This window comes from Oncorhynchus mykiss, chromosome 3 (genome assembly GCF_013265735.2).
Source record: "Oncorhynchus mykiss isolate Arlee chromosome 3, USDA_OmykA_1.1, whole genome shotgun sequence".
NCBI lineage: Eukaryota > Metazoa > Chordata > Actinopteri > Salmoniformes > Salmonidae > Oncorhynchus > Oncorhynchus mykiss.
The window spans coordinates 56,268,329-56,289,835 of record NC_048567.1 but is presented as its reverse complement, the minus strand read 5'-3'; the positions used below and the strand labels follow the sequence as shown (position 1 = coordinate 56,289,835).

The following is a 21,507-nucleotide window of genomic DNA, read 5'->3' as shown; positions in this document are numbered from 1 at the left end:
AGGACCTACCCTCCTTCAGTCTCCTCTCCCTCTACACTGAACTTACAGAGGTCCTACTGGGCTCTTCTGATTGGGCAACAGACTTATCTCACATTCTCTAGTGATATATATCTAGTCCACTCCTCACTCCTCACCCCAAACTCCTTTGGTCTTCTCTACACTGGGTTTCTTTCTTCAACCTATAGCTGATCCTACTCGGCACTTCTGAGGGGGACATGGGACTCCGCTCTCATCTCACGTCGCTACAGTGATACATATAAGTAAGGTCCACGTCTCTCTCCAACCTCTTTTGGTCTCCCCTGTACACTGGGCTCTGTTCCACTGATCTGGCTCGAAGGACCAATGGCCTTGCCATTTGGAGGAGAACAATAAAACCAGTCTAAGTTGAGGACCTGTGTGACTGAGTCTCAGAGGGGTTTATACACTTACTAAGATGGTGGGTGACCTGTCTACAGTATGTGAATAAGCCACATTAAGATAAACAGACAAACCTCCAGTCCTTGCCATCTGTTTGACCTGACACCAGATCAGCTATTGATATTCTACAAAACTAGGCTAAAGATGGTTGTTGTGAGCAAATATGCTGGGGGGAAAAAATCCCTGCATGTTAGTTTGAGTTTCCCATGCTTCCCAGGCCATCGTTACTGTGTGTTTTGCCCTGCTGCCACCGTCAAGCGTAAACGAAGCAGTCAATAATAGATGATCTCTTTCCGTTTCATCTCTCAGGCAGTGCAGTGTTCTGTGCCGTGGAGAGACACTGGAGTGAATACTCTACAAGCTCTGATCCATTATTCAACAGGCTCCTCAAAGAGAGAGAGAACTTGCACACACGCACGCACATACACACACGTGCACACACACACACGCACACACACGCACGCACGCACACACACAACACAGCCATACTACTTTCATCTGCTGTATGTCAATCATCCCATCCCTTGCTCTCGCTCTTTCTTTTCTTCTACTCTTCTCTTCCCATTCCCCTTCTGCTGCTTCTCTCTTTGTCTCTCTCTCTCTTTATGTGTTTCCTTATCACTCCATCTCTCTATCCCTCCATTTGAGATCCAAGGCAGTATCCTAGATGAACCTATATGCTGCTGGCACTGTGTTTTGCCAAGGCAGTGTGGCATTACTGATGGGTCTGGGGCTGAAGCTGAGTCTGGAGCTGAGGTTGACTGAGCTAGTGTGCCAGTGGCAGGGTCAGAGTTCAGAGTTCACAGGAAGTTCTAGAAGCTAGAACATGGATACACAGGAAGTGGTCATTACACTGAGAGGAAGTCAGTTCATTCTGAAGTGGTACTGTAGGTCCAAGGGGCAATGCCTTGGTCTGTGGGACCTATTGAGTTGTCCCGAGGGGTTGGTGAATGTGTTTGTGAAGAGGGGGGAGTTTGAAGTGTCCTCCTCACTCATAGTCCCGACTTCTGTTGCGTCTCTTGAAGAACAAGAAGGGGGTCTTCTGAGGAGGGCCCAGTAGCATGGGGACCTGGTTCTTATGTGTGATCTTGATCTGTAAGGGGAGGAGGGACAAGATGAAACGATATTCAGCAACTCTTGTAGGACAATGGAAGTTTGCTTCAGAAACCAATGTGCCTTCATCCATAGGAGGGACAAAAGGACATTTGACCAGGAAGTGTCCAGAAGTCTGGTCCTTCTTTTCTACTTCTAAATCCTTAACATATAATGTTATGTTATTTTACCATCATTTCCTGCTAAAGAAATAGCCAGCTTTTCATGCTAACCCACAGATAGAAGATTCACTTTTCAGAGCAACTATCTGACCTTGAAATCCAAATAACCAACAAAGTACAGAACATCGAACACTGTGCCTCAGCTCAGCCTGACATCCCGGCAGGTTCAACTGCATAAAGGAGGATGGGGCGCTGAGGTTTAGGGTGACACACTTCTTTTCTCAACACTATTTAAATTGAATTGTTCTATATATAGCAGAGGGCATTTTGCTGTTGCTACGTGATGTGTGAATGGATTCCAGCGAGCATTTCCTCCTCCTCTAATGACATAACCAGTCAGTGGTCCGCTGTGACAAAACACTGTTTCAATTAACACAGCTGTCACAGTGAAGGTGGGGAGTGTGATGGAGAGGGATGGAGGGAAGAGAGAAGGAGAGAAGGAAATTGAAAAGGCATAGGGAGCAGGAAGGGAGGCAGGTGGAGGTGTAGCGTGGGTGTAGGGTGTGTGTTAGTGTGTGTGGTGAGTCTCTGACCGTGCATGGGGGCTGCATCCAAGGCTCCCCATCGATCTGCATGGGCAGCAGCCGGGATGTCCTGTGAGTAGAGAGATAGGGGGTCAGAGTCAGATCACATGCACCTCTGAGGCCCGATTTTCCCATTCATACTGTCCATACCATCCCAGGACCAGAGTCAAACACTGCTGTCTTTGTTCCCACGAGTCCTTTTCCCAGACAGGCCCCCACTCTAAACAAACTCACAGACCCCCCCCCCCCCCCCCCCCCCCCCACACACACACACACACACACACAAAGATAGTTTAAGCCTTTCATGTATGCCTCACCAGCTAGGGAAACTCAGTATGGGAGAATGACTGATGAATGTTATTTTAATTCTGTTTTCGGAAAATATGAAGGGTAGGCTGAAACAGGTGAGGGGAAAGCTTTGACTGACTACGCTATAAACTGTACTTTAACTTTGGCCTTACTGTGAATGTTTAATGGAGCGGGAACTGCTAGAGCAACAACAACATGTGAACTAATTCCACTTTTCTAAAACAGATTGGTTGGTTGGCATATCCAAAAGTGGCCTGAGTGCCCTCAGACGTGTGAAAAAGCTAATCTGTCAGGCCATGATGACCAGACTCTCTGTGGCTGTAATGAGTGAGTCAGCAGGTCAATGTTCTGTTTACTGGACACAGAGGCTCAGAATAAACTTCTGTTTTAAAGAGTGTGAAGTGAGAAAGAAAAGGGAGCAGGAGTCACTTCTGTTTTAAAGAGTGTGAAGTGAGGAAGAGAAGGGAGCAGGAGACACTTCCGTTTTAAAGAGTGTGAAGTGAGGAAGAGAAGGGAGCAGGAGACACTTCTGTTTTAAAGAGTGTGAAGTGAGGAAGAGAAGGGAGCAGGAGACACTTCCGTTTTAAAGAGTGTGAAGTGAGGAAGAGAAGGGAGCAGGAGACACTTCTGTTTTAAAGAGTGTGAAGTGAGGAAGAGAAGGGAGCAGGAGACACTTCTGTTTTAAAGACTGTGAAGTGAGGAAGAGAAGGGAGCAGGAGACACTTCTGTCTGCGGGACTCAGCTCTGTATTTGGTGACGGAGACACAACGGGATGGAAGTGGGGTGGAGGGATGGATGGAGAGACAGAGGGGATAGTTGCAGAAAGGGTCCTGACCTGATGGTGACGTTAGCACATTGGGCCAGTCTGCGGCCAGCACTCTTCAGGCCTGAGTAGATCTTCCCCATCTCCATGGCGCCCTCCAGACCCACCACCTCTAGCAACTGGTCGCTCAGGTCTGGGAGAGGGAGAGGGAGATCAGTTAATACTTTCTGAGCAAAGAAAGAACAAAGGAAATGGAGAATGGTAAAATGCATTAACGAGATTTGAAGAGTTTTAGTTAGGTCATAGAAGGGGGCTAAAACAGCTGAAGACAGGCTGTAGTACCTTTTGATTGTGGCCCCTATTTTTTAAATAAATCAAATCAAATGTTATTGGTCACTTACAGATATAAAGCAGATGTTATTGCGGGTGTAGCGAAATGCTTGTGTTCCTAGCTCCAACAGTGCAGTAGTATCTAACAATTCACAACAATACGCACAAATGTAAAAGTAAAAGAATGGAATTAAGAAATATATAAACACTGGATCGAGCAATGTCGAAGTGGCATTGACTAAAATGCAGTAGAATAGAATACAGTATATACAAATGAAATGAGTATGTAAACATTATTAAAGTGACTAATGTTCCATTATTAAAGTGACCAGTGATTCCAAGTCTATGTATATAGGGCAGCAGCCTCTAAGGTGCAGGGTAGCATAACCAGTGGAAGGTGGCTAGTGATGGCTATTTAACAATCTGATGGCCTTGAGATAGAAGCTGTTTTTCATTCTCTCTGTCCCAGCTTTGATGCACCTGTTGAGGAACTTGAAGCTTTCCACCTTCTCAACTGCTGTCCCGTCGATGTGGATAGGGGCATGCTCCCTCTGCTGTTTCCTGAAGTCCACGATCAGCTCCTTTGTTTTGTTGACATTGAGTGAGAGGTTATTTTTGCTGTCTCGTCATTGTTGGGAATCAGGCCTACTGCTGTTGTGTCGTCTGCAAGCTTGACGATTGAGTTGGACTCGTGCGTGGCCATGCCGTCATGGGTGAACAGGGAGTACAAGAGGTGGCTGAGCACCCTTGTGAGGCCCCTGTATTGAGGATCAGCAAAGTGGAGATGTTGTTTCCGATGTTCACCACCTGGGGGTGGCCCGTCAGGAAGTCCAGGACCGAGTTGCACAGGGCGGGATTCAGAACTAGGGCTCCGAGCTTAATGATGAGCTTGGAGGGTGCTATGGTGTTGAATGCTGAGCTATAGTCAATGAACAGCATTCTTACATAGGTATTCCTCTTGTCCAGAGTGATAGGGCAATGTGCAGCGCGATGTGATTGCATCATCTGTGGATCTTTTGGGGCGGTAAGCAAATTGAAGTGGGTCTAGGGTGTCAAGTAAGCTAGATGTGACATGATCCTTAACTAGCCTTTCAAAGCACTTCATGGTGACAAAAGTGAGTGCTACAGGGCGAAAGTCATTTAGTCAGTTTGCTTTCTTGAGTACATGAACAATAGTGGACATCTTGAAGCAAGTGGGGAAAGCGGACTGGGATAGGGAGCGTTTAAATCCAGCCAGCTGGTCTGCGCATGCTCGGAGGACGCGGCAAGGGATGCCGTCTGGGCCGGCAGCCTTGTGAGGGTTAACACATTTAAATGTCTTTCTCACGGCGGCCACGGAGAAGGAGAGCCCACAGTCCTTGGTCGGTGGCACTGTGTTATCCTCAAAGAGGGCAAAGAAGGTGTTTAGCTTGTCTGGAAGCAAGACGTTGGTGTTCGCGACGTGGCTGGTTTTCCCTTTGTAGTCCGTGATTGTCTGTAGACCCTGTCACATACGTCTCGTGTCTGAGCCGTTGAATTGCGACTCCACTTTATCTCTCTACTGATGTATTTTTATTCATCCTCTCGTTAAGAATACACACATCCTCATCTGCTTATGGTTCAGGAACTTTAGATAGCTAAAGAAGGTAATTAATGCCTTCATAAAGCACCCAGGAAATAGATTTTCCGCATACAATTTAAATAGATTCTTCAACTATTCAGGTCTGGTTTCTTCCTCTACTTTCTATCCACTACAATCTCAATGTCTCTCATTTGCTCCCTCTCACTCTCTGTCTAACTTAACCATATCCCCAGTTAATCAGCCATGTCAGTGTGAGCAGATCTCAGGTGCTCCTGAACTGATTAACAGTGCAGGGCCTGTGCTCTGCCAGCTGCCTAGTTTTCCTGCCTAGTTTATCCACACAGAGAGAGCTGAGCCTGCCTGTCTGTCTGCGATAGTGAATCACTGGAGCCATCCTCAGCCCAGTGAGGGACATACACACACAGAGACACGCACAAACACATACACACACAGCACTGATCGGACCATCTCAAAGGGCCCCGTACCTAATTTCACTCCTGTCCCATACAAGCCCTAACATGCAGGGATGCCTGTTTTGACTGACTAGGTTATAGTCGAATTGTGACAGTGTGTTTGTGTGTGTGTGTGTGCAGTCATGCCTGTTTTGACTGACTAGGCTATAGGGGGACTGTGACTGTGTGTGTGTGTGTAGTCATGCCTGTTTTGATTGACTAGGGCTATAGGCGTGCTGTACGGCCCTGGGCAGTTTCACATCGCTGTCACCCGAACCGTTCTGCCTTTATGCAACAAACAGGAAACGGTCGCGTGGCTGCTTTATTTGAGAGGGAGGGAGGAGACGACTGGCTTGGCTTGCACAAGGGATCTGATGCAAGCTGAAGCTTGTGTGAGATGAACTGTCATTGGTGGTGAACACTTAGTAATGTACACAAAGGAAATTAGATTACTTCCACAAAGTCTGTGAGAGGTCAAAGTGGCTATACATTGTTCTTGCTAAAATGATCTATATCTTCAGCACAGCTGAGCAGATGAGACAAAATACACACACTAGTGTGAAGTATTGGATTTTTACTTCTTTGGAGTTTATGCTTCTTATAAGTTAGATTTTGACTACTTAAAGTCTTTATAAACATATATGCTGTGCTGCATTCTGTGGAATTGCAATACATAAAGTACAGGTCATGTGTGTTCCATTTTAAGAATTTAGCCATTTCGTGCTTCACGCAAGATGCTGTTAAAGTTCATATGGGAATAAGTAAGTCAGTAAGTCTCTCGCACTCTTAAATATTTTACATGACAATTTTGCAGCAAATGACAGATGAGGGATGGGGTGAACCATTCAAAATCACCAAAGGTAAAACACAAGTAAAGATGCTGGCTCCACAGCATGACACATTACCTATGGGGTTAAAGCAAATACAACTGTAAAGTATCATTAATACACTGGAAACTACAAACACACAGTGTAAGCCTACAGCGAAATCTGATGTTTAATGTACTTCTGCTTTGACTTTAGTTTTCAGAGTGAGTCATCCTAAATACATTTTGTGGTCTCAATTTTTTCTACACAACTGAAATGATGCTTGGGCTGAGAAAGCAGTATTTGACATGCACAGAAAATAACTGATTGCTGTGAGAATAGATCTGCTGGGTTTGACCGAGGGGACAAAACACCCTTGCCATGGGGACAAATGGGAACAAATAGCCCTGTAGCCTCTCCCCTTTACCCCTGTGCCCCGGGTATATGCCCACTCATCAGTTATGGTCACACCTTCCTTAATCAACCAGCGGGGAAACCATCCTAAATCAGTCAGAGCAGGGGAAATCACTCTAAATACAAACATCCCCATCTTTCTGCCTGCCTGCCTGGCCTATGGGGGCCATTTTGTGCTCCTGTGCCCTGGATGCCCACTGACTGATCAGACATGGGACACATCCTAAATACAAACACCCCCATCTTTCTGTTTCCCTGGTCCACTGGGGACATTTAACCCAGGGCGTCCCAGAGGTGGTGGCTATTTTGTCAGCCAATGCCTCGTCCTTCCACAACCCAGGGGACCAGACTGGAGCACCAAGGACGCGTCCTAACTAAACCCTCGGCTTGTGTCCCACATGGCACCCTATGCCCTAGGGGTCTGGTCAAAAGTAGTGCACTATTTAGGGAATAGGGTGCCATTTGGGATGCAACCTCAGGCTCAGTCCCAGTAGTTTTTCCCAGAAAGAATAATAGGATTGCGATCCATTAAGAGAAAACTGGGCATGAATAGCCCTGGATTAGTGGCGGAGGGACTAGTGACACTATGAACGCTATGCAGCCACTAGTACATACGCAGGTTTCACATGACAGATGGGACTCTACAGGGACTGGACTATCCAGAAACAGCAGAGTTCTTCTTGGTACATGAGATGATTTAATAAGAGCAGAGCTGAGTAAATAAACACATACAGAATATTCAACCTAATAGAACATGTTCTATATCTAATAGCTGGATATATTCATTGCCTAATAATTATATAGCAACATGTTAGAAATGTTATACAAATGTTAAATATTTACATATTGTATTATGTTACTTTTGTTTATTACATTGATATATTCCTTATAATTAAAATTCCTTGGACACACCTACTCATTCACCTACTCATTCAAGGGTTTTTCTTTATTTTTTATATATTCTACATTGTAGAACAGTGAAGACATCAAAACTATGAAATAACACTTATGGAATCATGTAGCAAACAAAAAGTGTTCAACAAATCTAAATATATATTTTATATTTTAAATTCTTCAAAGCCTTAGCCTTGATGACAGCTTTGCTCATCCCAAAACATCTCAATTTGGTTGAAGCCAGATTGTGGAGTCCAGGTCTTCTGATACAGCACTACATCACTCTCCTGCTTGGTAAAATAGCCCTTACACAACCTGAGGTGTGTTTTTCCTGTGGAAAAACAAATGATAGTCCCACTATGCGCAAACCAGATGGGATGGCGTATCACTGCAGAATGCTGTGGTAGCCATGCTGGTTAAGTGTGCCTTGAATTGTAAATAAATCACCAACAGTGCCATCAGCAAAGCATCCCCACACCATCACACCTCCTCCATGCTTCACGGTGGGAACCACGCATGCAGAGATCATCCGTTCACCTACTCGGCGCCTCACAAAGACACGGTGGTTGGAACCAAAAATCTCAAATTTGGACTCATCAGACCAAAGGACAGATTTCCAACAGTCTCATGTCCATTGCTTGTGCTTATTGACCCAAGCAATTATTTTCTTATTATTTGTGTCTTTTAGTAGAGGTTTCGTTGCAGCAATTCGACCATGAAGGCCTGATTCACGCAGTCTCCTCTGAACAGTTGATGTTGAGATGTCTTACTTGAACTCTGTGAAGCATTCATTTGGGCTGCAATTTCTGAGGCTGGTAACTCTAATAAATTGACCCTCTGCTGCAGAGGTAGGGCTATCTTCTGTTTACCACCCCTACTTGTCACAACACAACTGATTGACTCAAACGCATTAATGCCAAAAGATGGCGCCGAAGAACATGGCTGACGTTTTACATTCTCCCAACCAATTGTGCTATTTTGTCATTTTCTTTGCGTTTTGTGTAATTTATTTTTTTACTTATTGTGTACACAATGTTGCTGCTACCGTCTCTTATGACCAAAAATAACTTCTGGACATCAGAAAAGCAATTACTCACCGTGGACTGGAAAAACTTGTTCCTTTAACAAGTCCGACGAGCAGGTTATCCTGCTTTCACTGGAACAGGCCCAGATCCACGCCTTTTGCGTGAAGAAAAGACGGCAGAAAAGGGGCCGCAAATCAGGCATCCTTTTGAGAAACCGGAGGCGAGCGAGTAACTTCCACTGCCTTCGATTCTTCTTGCTAACGTGCAATCATTGGAAAATACAATCGATGACCTACGATTAAGATTATTTTACCAACGGGACATTAAAAACTGTAACATCTTATGTTTCACAGAGACGTGGCTGAACGAAGATACGGACAATATAGAGCTAGCGGGATTTTCCATGCACCGACAGAACAGAGTCGCTACCTCTGGTAAGACAAGGGGTGGGGGTATGTGTCTTTTTGTCAATAACAGCTGGTGAGCGATGTCTAATATTAAAGAAGTCTCGAGGTGTTGCTTGCCTGAGGTAGAGTACCTTATGATAAGCTGTAGACCACACTATCTACCAAGAGAGTTCTCATCTGTATTATTCGTAGCCGTCTATTTACCACCACAAAATGAAGCTGGCACTAAGACCGCTCTCAACCAGCTCTATAACGCCATAAGCAAAGAAGAAAATTCTTATCCAGAAGCAGCTCCTAGTGGCCGGGGACTTTAATGCAGGCAAACTTAAATCCGTTTCTCCAAATTTTTACCAGCATGTCACATGTGCAACCAGGGGAAAAAAATCCTATACCACCTTTACTCCACACACAGAGATGCATACAAAGCTCTCCCCCGCCCTCCATTTGGCAAATCTGACCATAACTCTATCCTCCTGATTCTTGCTTACAAGCAAAAACTAAAGTAGGAAGTACCAGTGACTCCCTCAATACGGAAGTGGTCAGACGACGTGGATGCTACACTACAGGACTGCTTTGCTAGCACAGACTGTAATATGTTTCGGGATTCATCCAATGTCATTGAGGAATACACCACCTCAGTCATCGGCTTCATCAATAAGTGCATCGATGACGTCGTCCCCACAGTGACTGTACGTACATATCCCAACCAGAAGTGTGAAGTGTGAACTGAATTGTGCACGAGAGCACCAGCTATTCTGGATGACTGTGTGATAATGCTCTCAGTAGCCGATGTGAACAAAACCTTTAAACAGGTCAACATTCACAAAGCTGCTGGGCCAGACGGATTACCAGGACGTGTACTCAAAGCATGCACGGACCAACTGTCAAGTGACTTCACTGACATTTTCAATCTCTCCCTGACCGAGTCTGTAATACCTACATGTTTGAAGCAGACCACCATAGTCCCTGTGCCCAACGGAAGCTAAGGTAACCTGCCTAAATGATTACTGCCCCGTGTCACTCACGTCAGTAGCCACAAAGTGCTTTGAAAGGCTGGTCATGGCCTACATCAACACCATCATTCTGGACACCCTAGACCTACTCCAATTCGCATACCGCCCCAACAGATCCACAGATGACGCAATCGCAATCCACACTGCCCTTTCCCACCTGGACAAAAGGAACACCTATATGAGAATGCTATTAATTGACCACAGCTCAGCGTTCAACACCATAGTGCCCACGAAGCTCATCACTAAGCTAAGGACTCTGGTACTAAACACCTCCCTCTGCAACTTGATCCTGGACTTCCTGATGGGCCGCCCCCAGGTGGTAAGAGTAGGCACCAACACGTCTGCCATGCTGATCCTTAACACTGGGGCCCCCCAGGGGTGTGTACTTAGTCCCATCCTGTATTCCCTGTTCACCCACTCAATGTGAGCAAGACAAAGGAGCTGATCGTGGACTACAGGCGGGCCCAACAGGCCCCCATTAACATTGACGGGGCTGTAGTGGAGAGGGTCTAGAGTTTCAAGTTCTTTGGTGTCCACATCACCAACGAACTATCATGGTCCAAACATAGCAAGACAGTCGTGAAGAGGGCACAACAAAAACTTTTCCCCCTCAGAGACTGAAAAGATTTGTCATGGGTCGAGAGCACCGGTTGCATCACCGCCTGATATGGCAACTGCTTGGCATCTGACCGTAAGGCGCTACAGAGGGTAGTGCGAACAGCCTAGTACATCACTAGGGCCCAGCTCCCAGCCATCCAGGACCTAAATAATAGGCGGTGTCAGAGGAAAGCCCATAAAATTGTCAGAGACTCGAGTCACCCAGTTTAGACTGTTTTCTCTGCTCCCACACGGTTAGCGGTACCGGAGCGCCAAGTCTAGGACCAAAAGGCTACTCAACAGCTTCTACCCCCAAGCCATAAGATTGCTGAACAATTCATAAAATTACCACCGGACAATTTCAATTGACCCCCCTCCCTTTTGTACAGTGCTGCTACTCGCTGTTGTACAGTGCTGCTACTCCTTTTGTACAGTGCTGCTATAAACTGTTTGTTTATTATCTATGCATAGTCACTTCGCCCCAACCTCAACTAGCCTGTACCCCTGCACACTGACTCTGTACCTGTACCCCCTGTATATAGCCTCGTTATTGTTATTGTTATTGTGTTACTTTTTATTTTAGTCTACTTGGTAAATATTTTCTTCTTCTTGAACTGCACTGTTGTTAAGGGCTTGTAAGTAAGCATTTCAAGGTAAAGTCTACACTTGTTGTATTCGGCGCATGTGACAAATAAAGTTTGATTTGATTTTGAATGAACTTTAACACAGCACAACTGTTAAATACATTCCAGGTGACTACCTCATGAAGCTGGTTCAGAGAATGCCAAGACTGTGCGAAGGCAAAGGGTGGCTACTTTGAAGAATCTCAAATAAAAAAATATATTTAGATTTGTTTAACACTATTTCATAGTTTTGATGTCTTCACTATGATTTTACAAAGTAGAAAATAGTTTAAAAAATTAAGAAAAACCCTGGAATGAGTAGCTGTGTCCAAACCTTTTACTGCCACTGTATATATCTCAATCAATTCACAACTTCTGTGCATTTACTAATGACACAAAACTGGGAATTATTCTGGGTGTTCCTGCCAGATATGTATATGATTGCCATAACCTCAGGGACATCCCATGAACATTAATTCTCTGAAGTATTTACATTGTATATAACTTACAAGTGATACACAGTGTAACCATCATCCATGTACATTTTTTTTTATTTGTTCATTTTTTCATAATCATATTTGTATCGAATTAAATGTATCAACTAAAGATTACACAATACAACAGCAGTAGTGTTGTACCTGTATACATGATTATTATAAACTGGATTTCATTATCCTCATTGCATTTACTGAAATGCTGTACCACTATACAGCTTTGGCAATATCTACAAATTGTATTTCAAGCCAATAAAGCAATGCGAGAGAGAGAGAGAGAGAGAGAGAGAGAGAGAGAGAGAGAGAGAGAGAGAGAGAGAGAGAGAGAGAGAGAGAGAGAGAGAGAGAGAGAGAGAGAGAGAGAGAGAGAGAGAGAGAGAGAGAGAGAGAGAGAGAGAGAGAGAGAGAGAGAGAGAGAGAGAGAGAGAGAGAGACAGAGACAGAGACAGAGAGAGAGAGAGACAGAGAGACAGAGAGAGAGAGAGAGAGAGACAGAGAGAGAGAGAGAGAGAGAGAGAGAGAGAGAGAGACACAGAGAGAGAGAGAGAGAGAGAGAGAGAGAGAGAGAGAGAATCATCATGATACTTTTTTCTCTCCTCTCCAATGTTTCTCGCTCCATCAGATCTGAGCTGCTGTACTGCAGCGCTTCGACAATGAGGTAGAACTAATAATAGAGCAGAATAGAGCTCTTACATAACACAGAAACCCAGTGCATTGTGGGATGGATGGCGGGTAGCTGGCCAAACGACTTTTGCTCCTGCCGTGCCACGGGCAAACCCACGCTGGGTATAGTACAGAGATGCTCAACAATTAGGTTAAGACTAATGTGATGCAGTGAAACATACTGTTCACACAACAGTTCAAAGGACTACATTTTTGAATGGGATGTGATTGTGAGAGAGAGGAGAAAAGGAGAAATATGAAACAGTTCTACAAAATAATGTTTGAGGATTGTGATCAGTCCTTGGCAACCAGTCCTGCTATTCTCCACACCAGTTCAATAGTTTTCATAATGAACCACTTGGATACAATTGCTTTGATGATACTATATGTAGATGTGAACCCCCTGAGAACAACCAAAACAGCCCCTAAGTACAGTACTTGTTCCAATAATTGCTCTGGTATTTATTTATAAACTAGTGTTTGTTGTTGTTTCCTTCCTATGTCCCCTAGCTCCTGGCTCAGTCCGGATGTCATTGTCTCGGGGTGGCCGCAGTGGAGGCCGGAGTGAGGACAGATGGTCAAGAGGAACTAGACCCCACCATGAAACTGTTACTCCGGTAAAGTAAAGGTGCGTGGGCAGTAAAGGTGTGTGGGCAGGTGTGGCCTGCTTGGCCTGCTGACAGTATACAGGAATGATACACATACCCATTATTAGCTCCTCTCCTCTCACTAACCTTTCCTACACCTTCCTTTCTCACATGCTGTATATTTATACACGTTCTGTTCACATAACACATGCTATCTAATATAACAATAATATTCACATACTCTTTAGCTGTCTATGCATCTCTTGTTAAGATGCTCCAAACTATGTTCTAATGTCATTCCTAAACGACACTGATCTTTTATGACTCAGTTCTCAAGGGAAAAAACCCAATTGAACTTCAAACTCTTCAGATATGAGGGACACTTCTGAAAAGGCTCCTATTATCCCATAAGAAAGCCTGGCTCATTGAACCAGAATTTCTAGACTGTTGTAAGTATGTGCCAGGAAGCAATAGCTCTTCCCACAATCCTCTCTGGGTGGGTAGTTTTATTATATTTGTATCTATTTCTGTCATGGCAAACAACACAGGAGGGAAAATTAACCCTTCTGTTTTAGCTGTGTGAGAGAGAGCAACAACAATAATCTGTATGGCAGAGCCCTGAAATAGCCCACACTATGGCAATGGAGGGACTTAAACTAGGAGCTGTTCAGGGGGAGGGTGGGTGGAGATGACTCCTGCAGGGGAGAGGTTGTGGGAACCTGGCCAGGCTTTAACCTGCAATGGCACACCTTTTACCACACACAGAGAGAGAGAGAGAGATAGAGAGAGAGAGAGAGAGAGAGAGAGAGAGAGAGAGAGAGAGAGAGAGAGAGAGAGAGAGAGAGACCCAGGACAACAGCACAATTAGACCCAACCAAATCATGAGAAAACAAAAAGATAATTACTTGACACATTGGAAAGAATTAACAAAAAAACTGAGCAAACTAGAATTCTATTTGGCCTTAAACAGAGAGTACACAGTGGCGGAATACCTGACCACTGTGACTGACCCAAACTTAAGGAAAGATTTGACTATGTACAGACTCAGTGAGCACAGCCTTGCTATTGAGAAAGGACGCCGTAGGCAGACATGGCTCTCAAGAGAAGACAGGCTATGTGCTCACTGCCCACAAAATGAGGTGGAAACTGAGCTACACTTCCTAACCTCCTGCCCAATGTATGACCATATTAGAGAGACATATTTCCCTCAGATTACACAGATCCACAAAGAATTCGAAAACAAATCCAATTTTGATAAACTCCCAAATTCCACAATGTGCCATCACAGCAGCAAGATTTGTGACCTGTTGCCACAAGAAAAGGGCAACCAGTGAAGAACAAACACCATTGTAAATACAACCCATATTTATGCTTATTTATTTTCCCTTGTGTACTTTAACCATTTGTACATTGTTACAACACTGTATATTATATAACATGACATTTGTAATGTCTTTATTGTTTTGAAACTTCTGTATGTGTAATGTTTACTGTTCATTTTTGTTGTTTATTTCACTTTTGTATATTATCTACCTCACTTGCTTTGGTAATGTTATCACATGATTCCCATGCCAATAAAGCCCCTTGAATTGAATTGAATTGAATTGAGAGAGAGAGACAGAGCGAGAGAGACAGAGAGCGCGAGAGAGAGAGAGAGAGAGAGAGAGAGAGAGAGAGCGAGAGAGAGAGACTGAAGAGATAGAGTTGGGGAGGAGGAGGGTGGTAACAAGGGTGCTTCCTGCCCTGTCCCGGTCACTAAAGGACCCATCAGCACCTCCTCTCAAGTGTTCCCCTCCTCTGACCATTATCCATTTCCTCCCCATCAACAGCAGTAAATAACCCCTGACTTAATCTATAGACAGACAGTATTTTACACTCACCACTTTCCTTCCTTGCTCTGTAACTCGAGCTGGCTTGACTCTAGCTATCTCCTGTTCCCAGTTGTGTGACACTTCCATAGGGTGAACCTTCTAGTTGTAGGAGATTTGTAGGAGGTGAATCAGAAATTTGTGGTGTCAGTCTGGAGAATCAGGCCAGCAGGGTTTTCACTCTGTGGTAAACTGACTGATTGTATTATCTGTAGAGCACAGCTTAAAAAAGCATGATCTTATTGCTGCAGAGTAAACAAGTGTCATCAACAATTAGTCATATGCTGTACACACACATGTACATGCACACAGCTGTGTTTTTTGGAAATTTCTGGATTTCTTTGGGTTGTAAAAATGCTATCACCATTAAAAATCCTATGTTCCCTTACCCCTAAACCTAACCCTTAACTAAACCAGACCTTTAAGCTTAAAATAGAATTGGAACAAATTCAGGACCTGATGAAAACCCTCTTTTCCAAACAGTTTTGTTTTCCAACCTTTTCAGGACATTAAGGTGAAATGTTAGGACATTGGGGTCCTGATAATGTAGGAAACCAAGTACACACACTCTCACACGCACTCCTTTCCCTTTGCCTCTCGAAGAGACGTCCTTCTCCGCTCTTCTCTGCATTCTGTTTCCCAGAAGTTAATTTAATAAAGGTTCAACTCTGTGGGATGTAGCTAGACTAAAGCACAACATTCCCTCACATGCACATGCACACACAAACACGCATACACACGCACTTGTGACACACGTGCACAAGAAAGACACACAAACACAGTGCTGAAGAGTAAATGACAATAACCATTCAATTGCATATTTTTGCATTTTGAAAACATTCAAAATGCAAAAACTCCCCATCCACTCACACACATACTGACACACCTACTGACACACATACTGACACACAGACACTCATACACGTACTGACACACAGACACTCATATACATACTGACACACAGACACTCATATACATACTGACACACAGCCACTCATATACATACTGACACACATACTGACACACAGACACTCATACACATACTGACACACAGACACTCATACACATACTGACACACAGACACTCATATACAGACTGACACACAGACACTCATACACATACTGACACACATACTGACACACAGCCACTCATACACATACTGACACACAGACACTCATATACATACTGACACACAGACACTCATACACATACTGACACACAGACACTCATACACATACTGACACACAGACACTCATACACATACTGACACACAGACACTCATACACATACTGACACACAGACACTCATATACATACTGACACACATACTGACACACAGACACTCATATACATACTGACACACAGACACTCATACACATACTGACACACATACTGACACACAGACACCCATACACATACTGACACACAGAGACCCATACACATACTGACACACATACTGACACACAGACACTCATACACATACTGACACACAGACACCCATACACATACTGCCACACAGACAACCATACACATACTGACACACAGACACCCATACACATACTGACACACATACTGACACACAGACACTCATACACATACTGACACACAGACACCCATACACATACTGACACACAGACACCCATACACATACTGACACACAGACACCCATACACATACTGACACACAGACAACCATACACCTACTGACACACAGACACCCATACACATACTGACACACATACTAACACACAGACACCCATACACATACTGACACACAGACACCCATACACATACTGACACACAGACACCCATACACATACTGACACACATACTGACACACAGACACCCATACACATACTGACACACAGACAACCATACACATACTGACACACAGACACCCATACACATACTGCCACACAGACACCCATACACATACTGACACACAGACACTCATATACATACTGACACACATTTTTTTTAATTTTTTTTTTTATTTCACCTTTATTTAACCAGGTAGGCTAGTTGAGAACAAGTTCTCATTTGCAACTGCGACCTGGCCAAGATAAAGCATAGCAGTATGAGCAGACAACACAGAGTTACACATGGAGTAAACAATTAACAAGTCAATAACACAGTAGAAAACAAAGGGGGAGTCTATATACAATGTGTGCAAAAGGCATGAGGTAGGCGAATAATTACAATTTTGCAGATTAACACTGGAGTGATAAATGATCAGATGGTCATGTACAGGTAGAGATATTGGTGTGCAAAAGAGCAGAAAAATAAATAAATAAAAACAGTATGGGATGAGGTAGGTGAAAATGGGTGGGCTATTTACCAATAGACTATGTACAGCTGCAGTGATCGGTTAGCTGCTCAGATAGCTGATGTTTGAAGTTGGTGAGGGAGATAAAAGTCTCCAACTTCAGCGATTTTTGCAATTCGTTCCAGTCACAGGCAGCAGAGTACTGGAACGAAAGGCGGCCAAATGAGGTGTTGGCTTTAGGGATGATCAGTGAGATACACCTGCTGGAGCGCGTGCTACGGGTGGGTGTTGCCATCGTGACCAGTGAGCTGAGATAAGGCGGAGCTTTACCTAGCATGGACTTGTAGATGACCTGGAGCCAGTGGGTCTGGCGACGAATATGTAGCGAGGGCCAGCCGACTAGAGCATACAAGTCGCAGTGGTGGGTGGTATAAGGTGCTTTAGTGACAAAACGGATGGCACTGTGATAGACTGCATCCAGTTTGCTGAGTAGAGTGTTGGAAGCCATTTTGTAGATGACATCGCCGAAGTCGAGGATCGGTAGGATAGTCAGTTTTACTAGGGTAAGCTTGGCGGCGTGAGTGAAGGAGGCTGACATACTGACACACAGACACTCATATACATACTGACACACAGACACCCATACACATACTGACACACAGACACCTATACACATACTGACACACAGACACCTATACACATACTGACACACATACTGACACACAGACACTCATACACATACTGACACACATACTGACACACAGACACCCATACACATACTGACACACAGAGACCCATACACATACTGACACACATACTGACACACAGACACTCATACACATTCTGCCACACAGACAACCATACACATACTGACACACAGACACCCATACACATACTGACACACATACTGACACACAGACACTCATACACATACACCCATACACATACTGACACACAGACACCCATACACATACTGACACACAGACAACCATACACCTACTGACACACAGACACCCATACACATACTGACACACATACTGACACACAGACACCCATACACATACTGACACACAGACAACCATACACATACTGACACACAGACACCCATACACATACTGCCACACAGACACCCATACACATACTGACACACAGACACTCATATACATACTGACACACATACTGACACACAGACACTCATATATATACTGACACACAGACACCCATACACATACTGACACACAGACACCCATACACATACTGACACACATACTGACACACAGACACTCATGCAAAACAAAAAGTCGTAAAACACAGTGCTGTGAGCGTAGTGCAAATAGCAAGCAAAGCAGATCGTTTAAAGGTAAGTCATGACCTGACAGCTTAAAAGCACTGTTAATCAGTGTGCCTGAGGCAAACAAACATTGCTTGACATTTGATGATATCGATTTTTCATTGACCTGAAAAGGGCCAGGAATGCCAGACTGTAATTAGGCTAGTAGTAGGAGCCATGACAGTTCACTGATGCGGAGTTCAGGAGTCAGAAATGCAGATGGGGCAACACCAATGAATGATAAGATGCAATGGACATGGTCTCATGTCAGATGACGTCACATTGAGTGTGTGAACAGGAGTTGTTAGACTGGTTCAGAGACTTAGTTAGATCATTTTCATGCACATTTCAAATTTCATAAATACTGATTCTACCATCACAAAACACCTTAGCTAAATGTAGAATTAGGTAATGAATACTTTCTCATTAAAAACCGTTAATATTAGCTACAGGTTTATAGTTTTTTTGGTGAGATTAACTCTGACACTTTTTTGACTGAGGATGAAAGAGGGTTCAGTGGACGATGGCACCTTTGTGACATTTTTGAATGTTAGGACAGGATATTGTATGAGTGTTTGTGAGTTATCAGGCAGATCAGTGTAGACGGCTATCTGACATGAGACAATGATGTTATGGAACTTCACAAGTCACAAAACAGACTATTTGAGAATGAAATGAAAGAATGAAATGTCTTCATGTCTCAGTTAACTGGTCAATTACCAAAGTTATTGCCAAAACACGTTCACACCATAGTCCACAAAACAACAACAAAAGTTACTGTGCTCACAGCCAATATGACATTGCGTGAGATGCATTCATATACACTCTGTTTGTGTGTATGCATCTGAGAGGAGACAGGAGGGGACAGGGTTGTCACTCAGTAATCTCTTGAGAGAGAGAGAGAGGGAGAGAGAGAGAGAGGCTGGGGCGTTGGTCTTGGAGGGAGCGTGTTTAGGTGGTCAGGTGAGAGGCCGGGGGGGAGGGTGACAACGTGAGAGCGTACTGTACAGTATGTTACAGTACGGTAATGCTGAAGGGCAGGTCATAGAGGCTCAACTGTTGCTAAGGCACAAGCAGTTGAGCCCGGTGAAGGCTGCCTGGAGGGCAGTTAAAGATTAATGATATGAGTCACACAGCTGGCAGCAGCCTCCTTGTTTGCTCTCTCTCTCTCTCTCTCTCTCTCTTTCACTTACTCTTTCTACCTTCTCTCTAGCTTACTCTGTCTTCCTCTCTCTAGCTTTCTGTCTTTCCCTCTCTCCACCCCTCTCTCATTTCTCTCTCAGTCTCTTGCTTCCCCTCTCTCTCCAGCTTTCTCTGTCTTTCCCTCTCTCCACCCCTCTCTCATTTATCTCTCAGTCTCTGGCTTCCCCTCTCTCTCCAGCTTTCTCTGTCTTTCCCTCTCTCCACCCCTTTCTCATTTCTCCCTGTCTCTTTCTGCCTCTCTCTCTGGTTCAGTGGAGCCGAGGGTCTCCATGGAAACAGGATTCAAACTAGTTCAGTCAGGAACGAAAAGCACAGATGCGGGGTGGTTAAGGAAGAGAGAGAAAGAGGAAGAGCGAGGAGGAAGAGTGAGAGTGTCATAGACAGGAAGTGATGTAACAAATAGAGGACAAAGAATCTGCCTTTTCACTGCAAAGAATCTGTCATCATCATCATCATCCTCACTGCCATCGTCATCATCATCATCACTACCATCGTCATCATCATCACTGCCATTATTATCATCATCATCCTCACTGCCATCATCATCCTCACTGCCATTATCATCATCATCATCCTTAATACCATCATCATCCTCCTCACTGCCATCGTCATCATCATCATAACCACTACCATCATCATCATCCTCACTACCATCGTCCTCACTACCATATGTCTGTCTGCTTACACACAGGGCATGTTTTGGGACAGTAATAATGAGGCCAGAGAAGACTGTAGGCACAAGAGAAAGAGAGATGGACAGATATAGGGGGTGCGGGGCAGTTAAATAAGGGGAGAGCGAGCTTCTGTTTCCCTCTCTCCTTCCCTCCTCTCCTCCCCTCTTTCCTTTCGTCTTCTCTTCTCCCCTCCTCTCCTCTCCTCTTTCCTCCTCTCCCCTTCTCTCCTCTTTCCCCCTTCCTCTATCTTTCCCTCCCTCCCTTCCCCTCCTCTCTCCTTCCCTCCTTTCCCCTCTTCTCCTCTCCTCTCCTCCTCTCAGCAGAGTGACACAGACCCGCTAGCCCAGCATCCAGCAGCCCAGCCTCTGAGGAAGTGTTCAGTGTTCTAGGTTAATTCATGGCATCCGAAAACAGCTGCTTGTCACCGACCTTGGCCAGTGTGCGCCAGGTCCTGCAAGCACAGCTCGTCCCCAATGTGTGTGTGTGTGTCAGCGGCTCGGCGCAGCTCGTACCCAATGTCCTCTGGGACAGATGTTCATGGGGGCCACATCATCACCCGGGTGGCGCAGCGGTCTAAGGCACTGCATCTCAGTGCAAGAGGCGTCACTACAGTCCCTGGTTCAAATCCAGGCTGTATCACATCCGGACGTGATTGGGAGTCCCATAGGGCGGCACACAATTGGCCCAGCATTGTCCAGGTTTGACCGGGGTAGGCCGTCATTGTAAATAGTAATTTGTTCTTAACTGACTTGCCTAGTTAAATAAAGGTAAAATTAAAAAGTAAATTAAAAAAGAGTTGACATTCTACTGGTCGCTGGCTGGTGGGTGAATGTATGAACACTTACAAAATGACACTAGAACTGTTTAATGATCTCTCCCAGTCTCTCACAGACAAGCTTCAACAGAAAGTGCAGGCTAACTCGTTCCATATGGCAAGCCTGGGCTACGGAGCAGAGGGAAGGGAATACAAGACTTCCCTAAGTGTGGAAATGACATAGTGTTTGGCATACAACTA

At 44.6% G+C, this 21,507-nt stretch overlaps 1 protein-coding gene across 3 annotated transcripts in view; it reads right to left on the bottom strand.

Annotated features, from left to right (window-relative positions):
• Positions 1–649: 649 nt before the first annotated feature.
• LOC110504343 (diacylglycerol kinase beta) overlaps positions 650–21,507 on the bottom strand; it is a 149,375-nt gene continuing 128,517 nt past the window's right edge. For all 3 annotated transcript variants that reach the window (XM_036974675.1, XM_036974677.1, XM_036974676.1), the window contains 3 exons: positions 3,360–3,480; positions 2,225–2,285; positions 650–1,510 (listed from right to left, as the gene is read on the bottom strand). In XM_036974675.1, the coding sequence (XP_036830570.1) occupies positions 1,406–1,510; positions 2,225–2,285; positions 3,360–3,480 (287 nt within the window). In that variant the 3' untranslated portion in view covers positions 650–1,405. The remainder of the gene's footprint in view (positions 1,511–2,224; positions 2,286–3,359; positions 3,481–21,507) is intronic.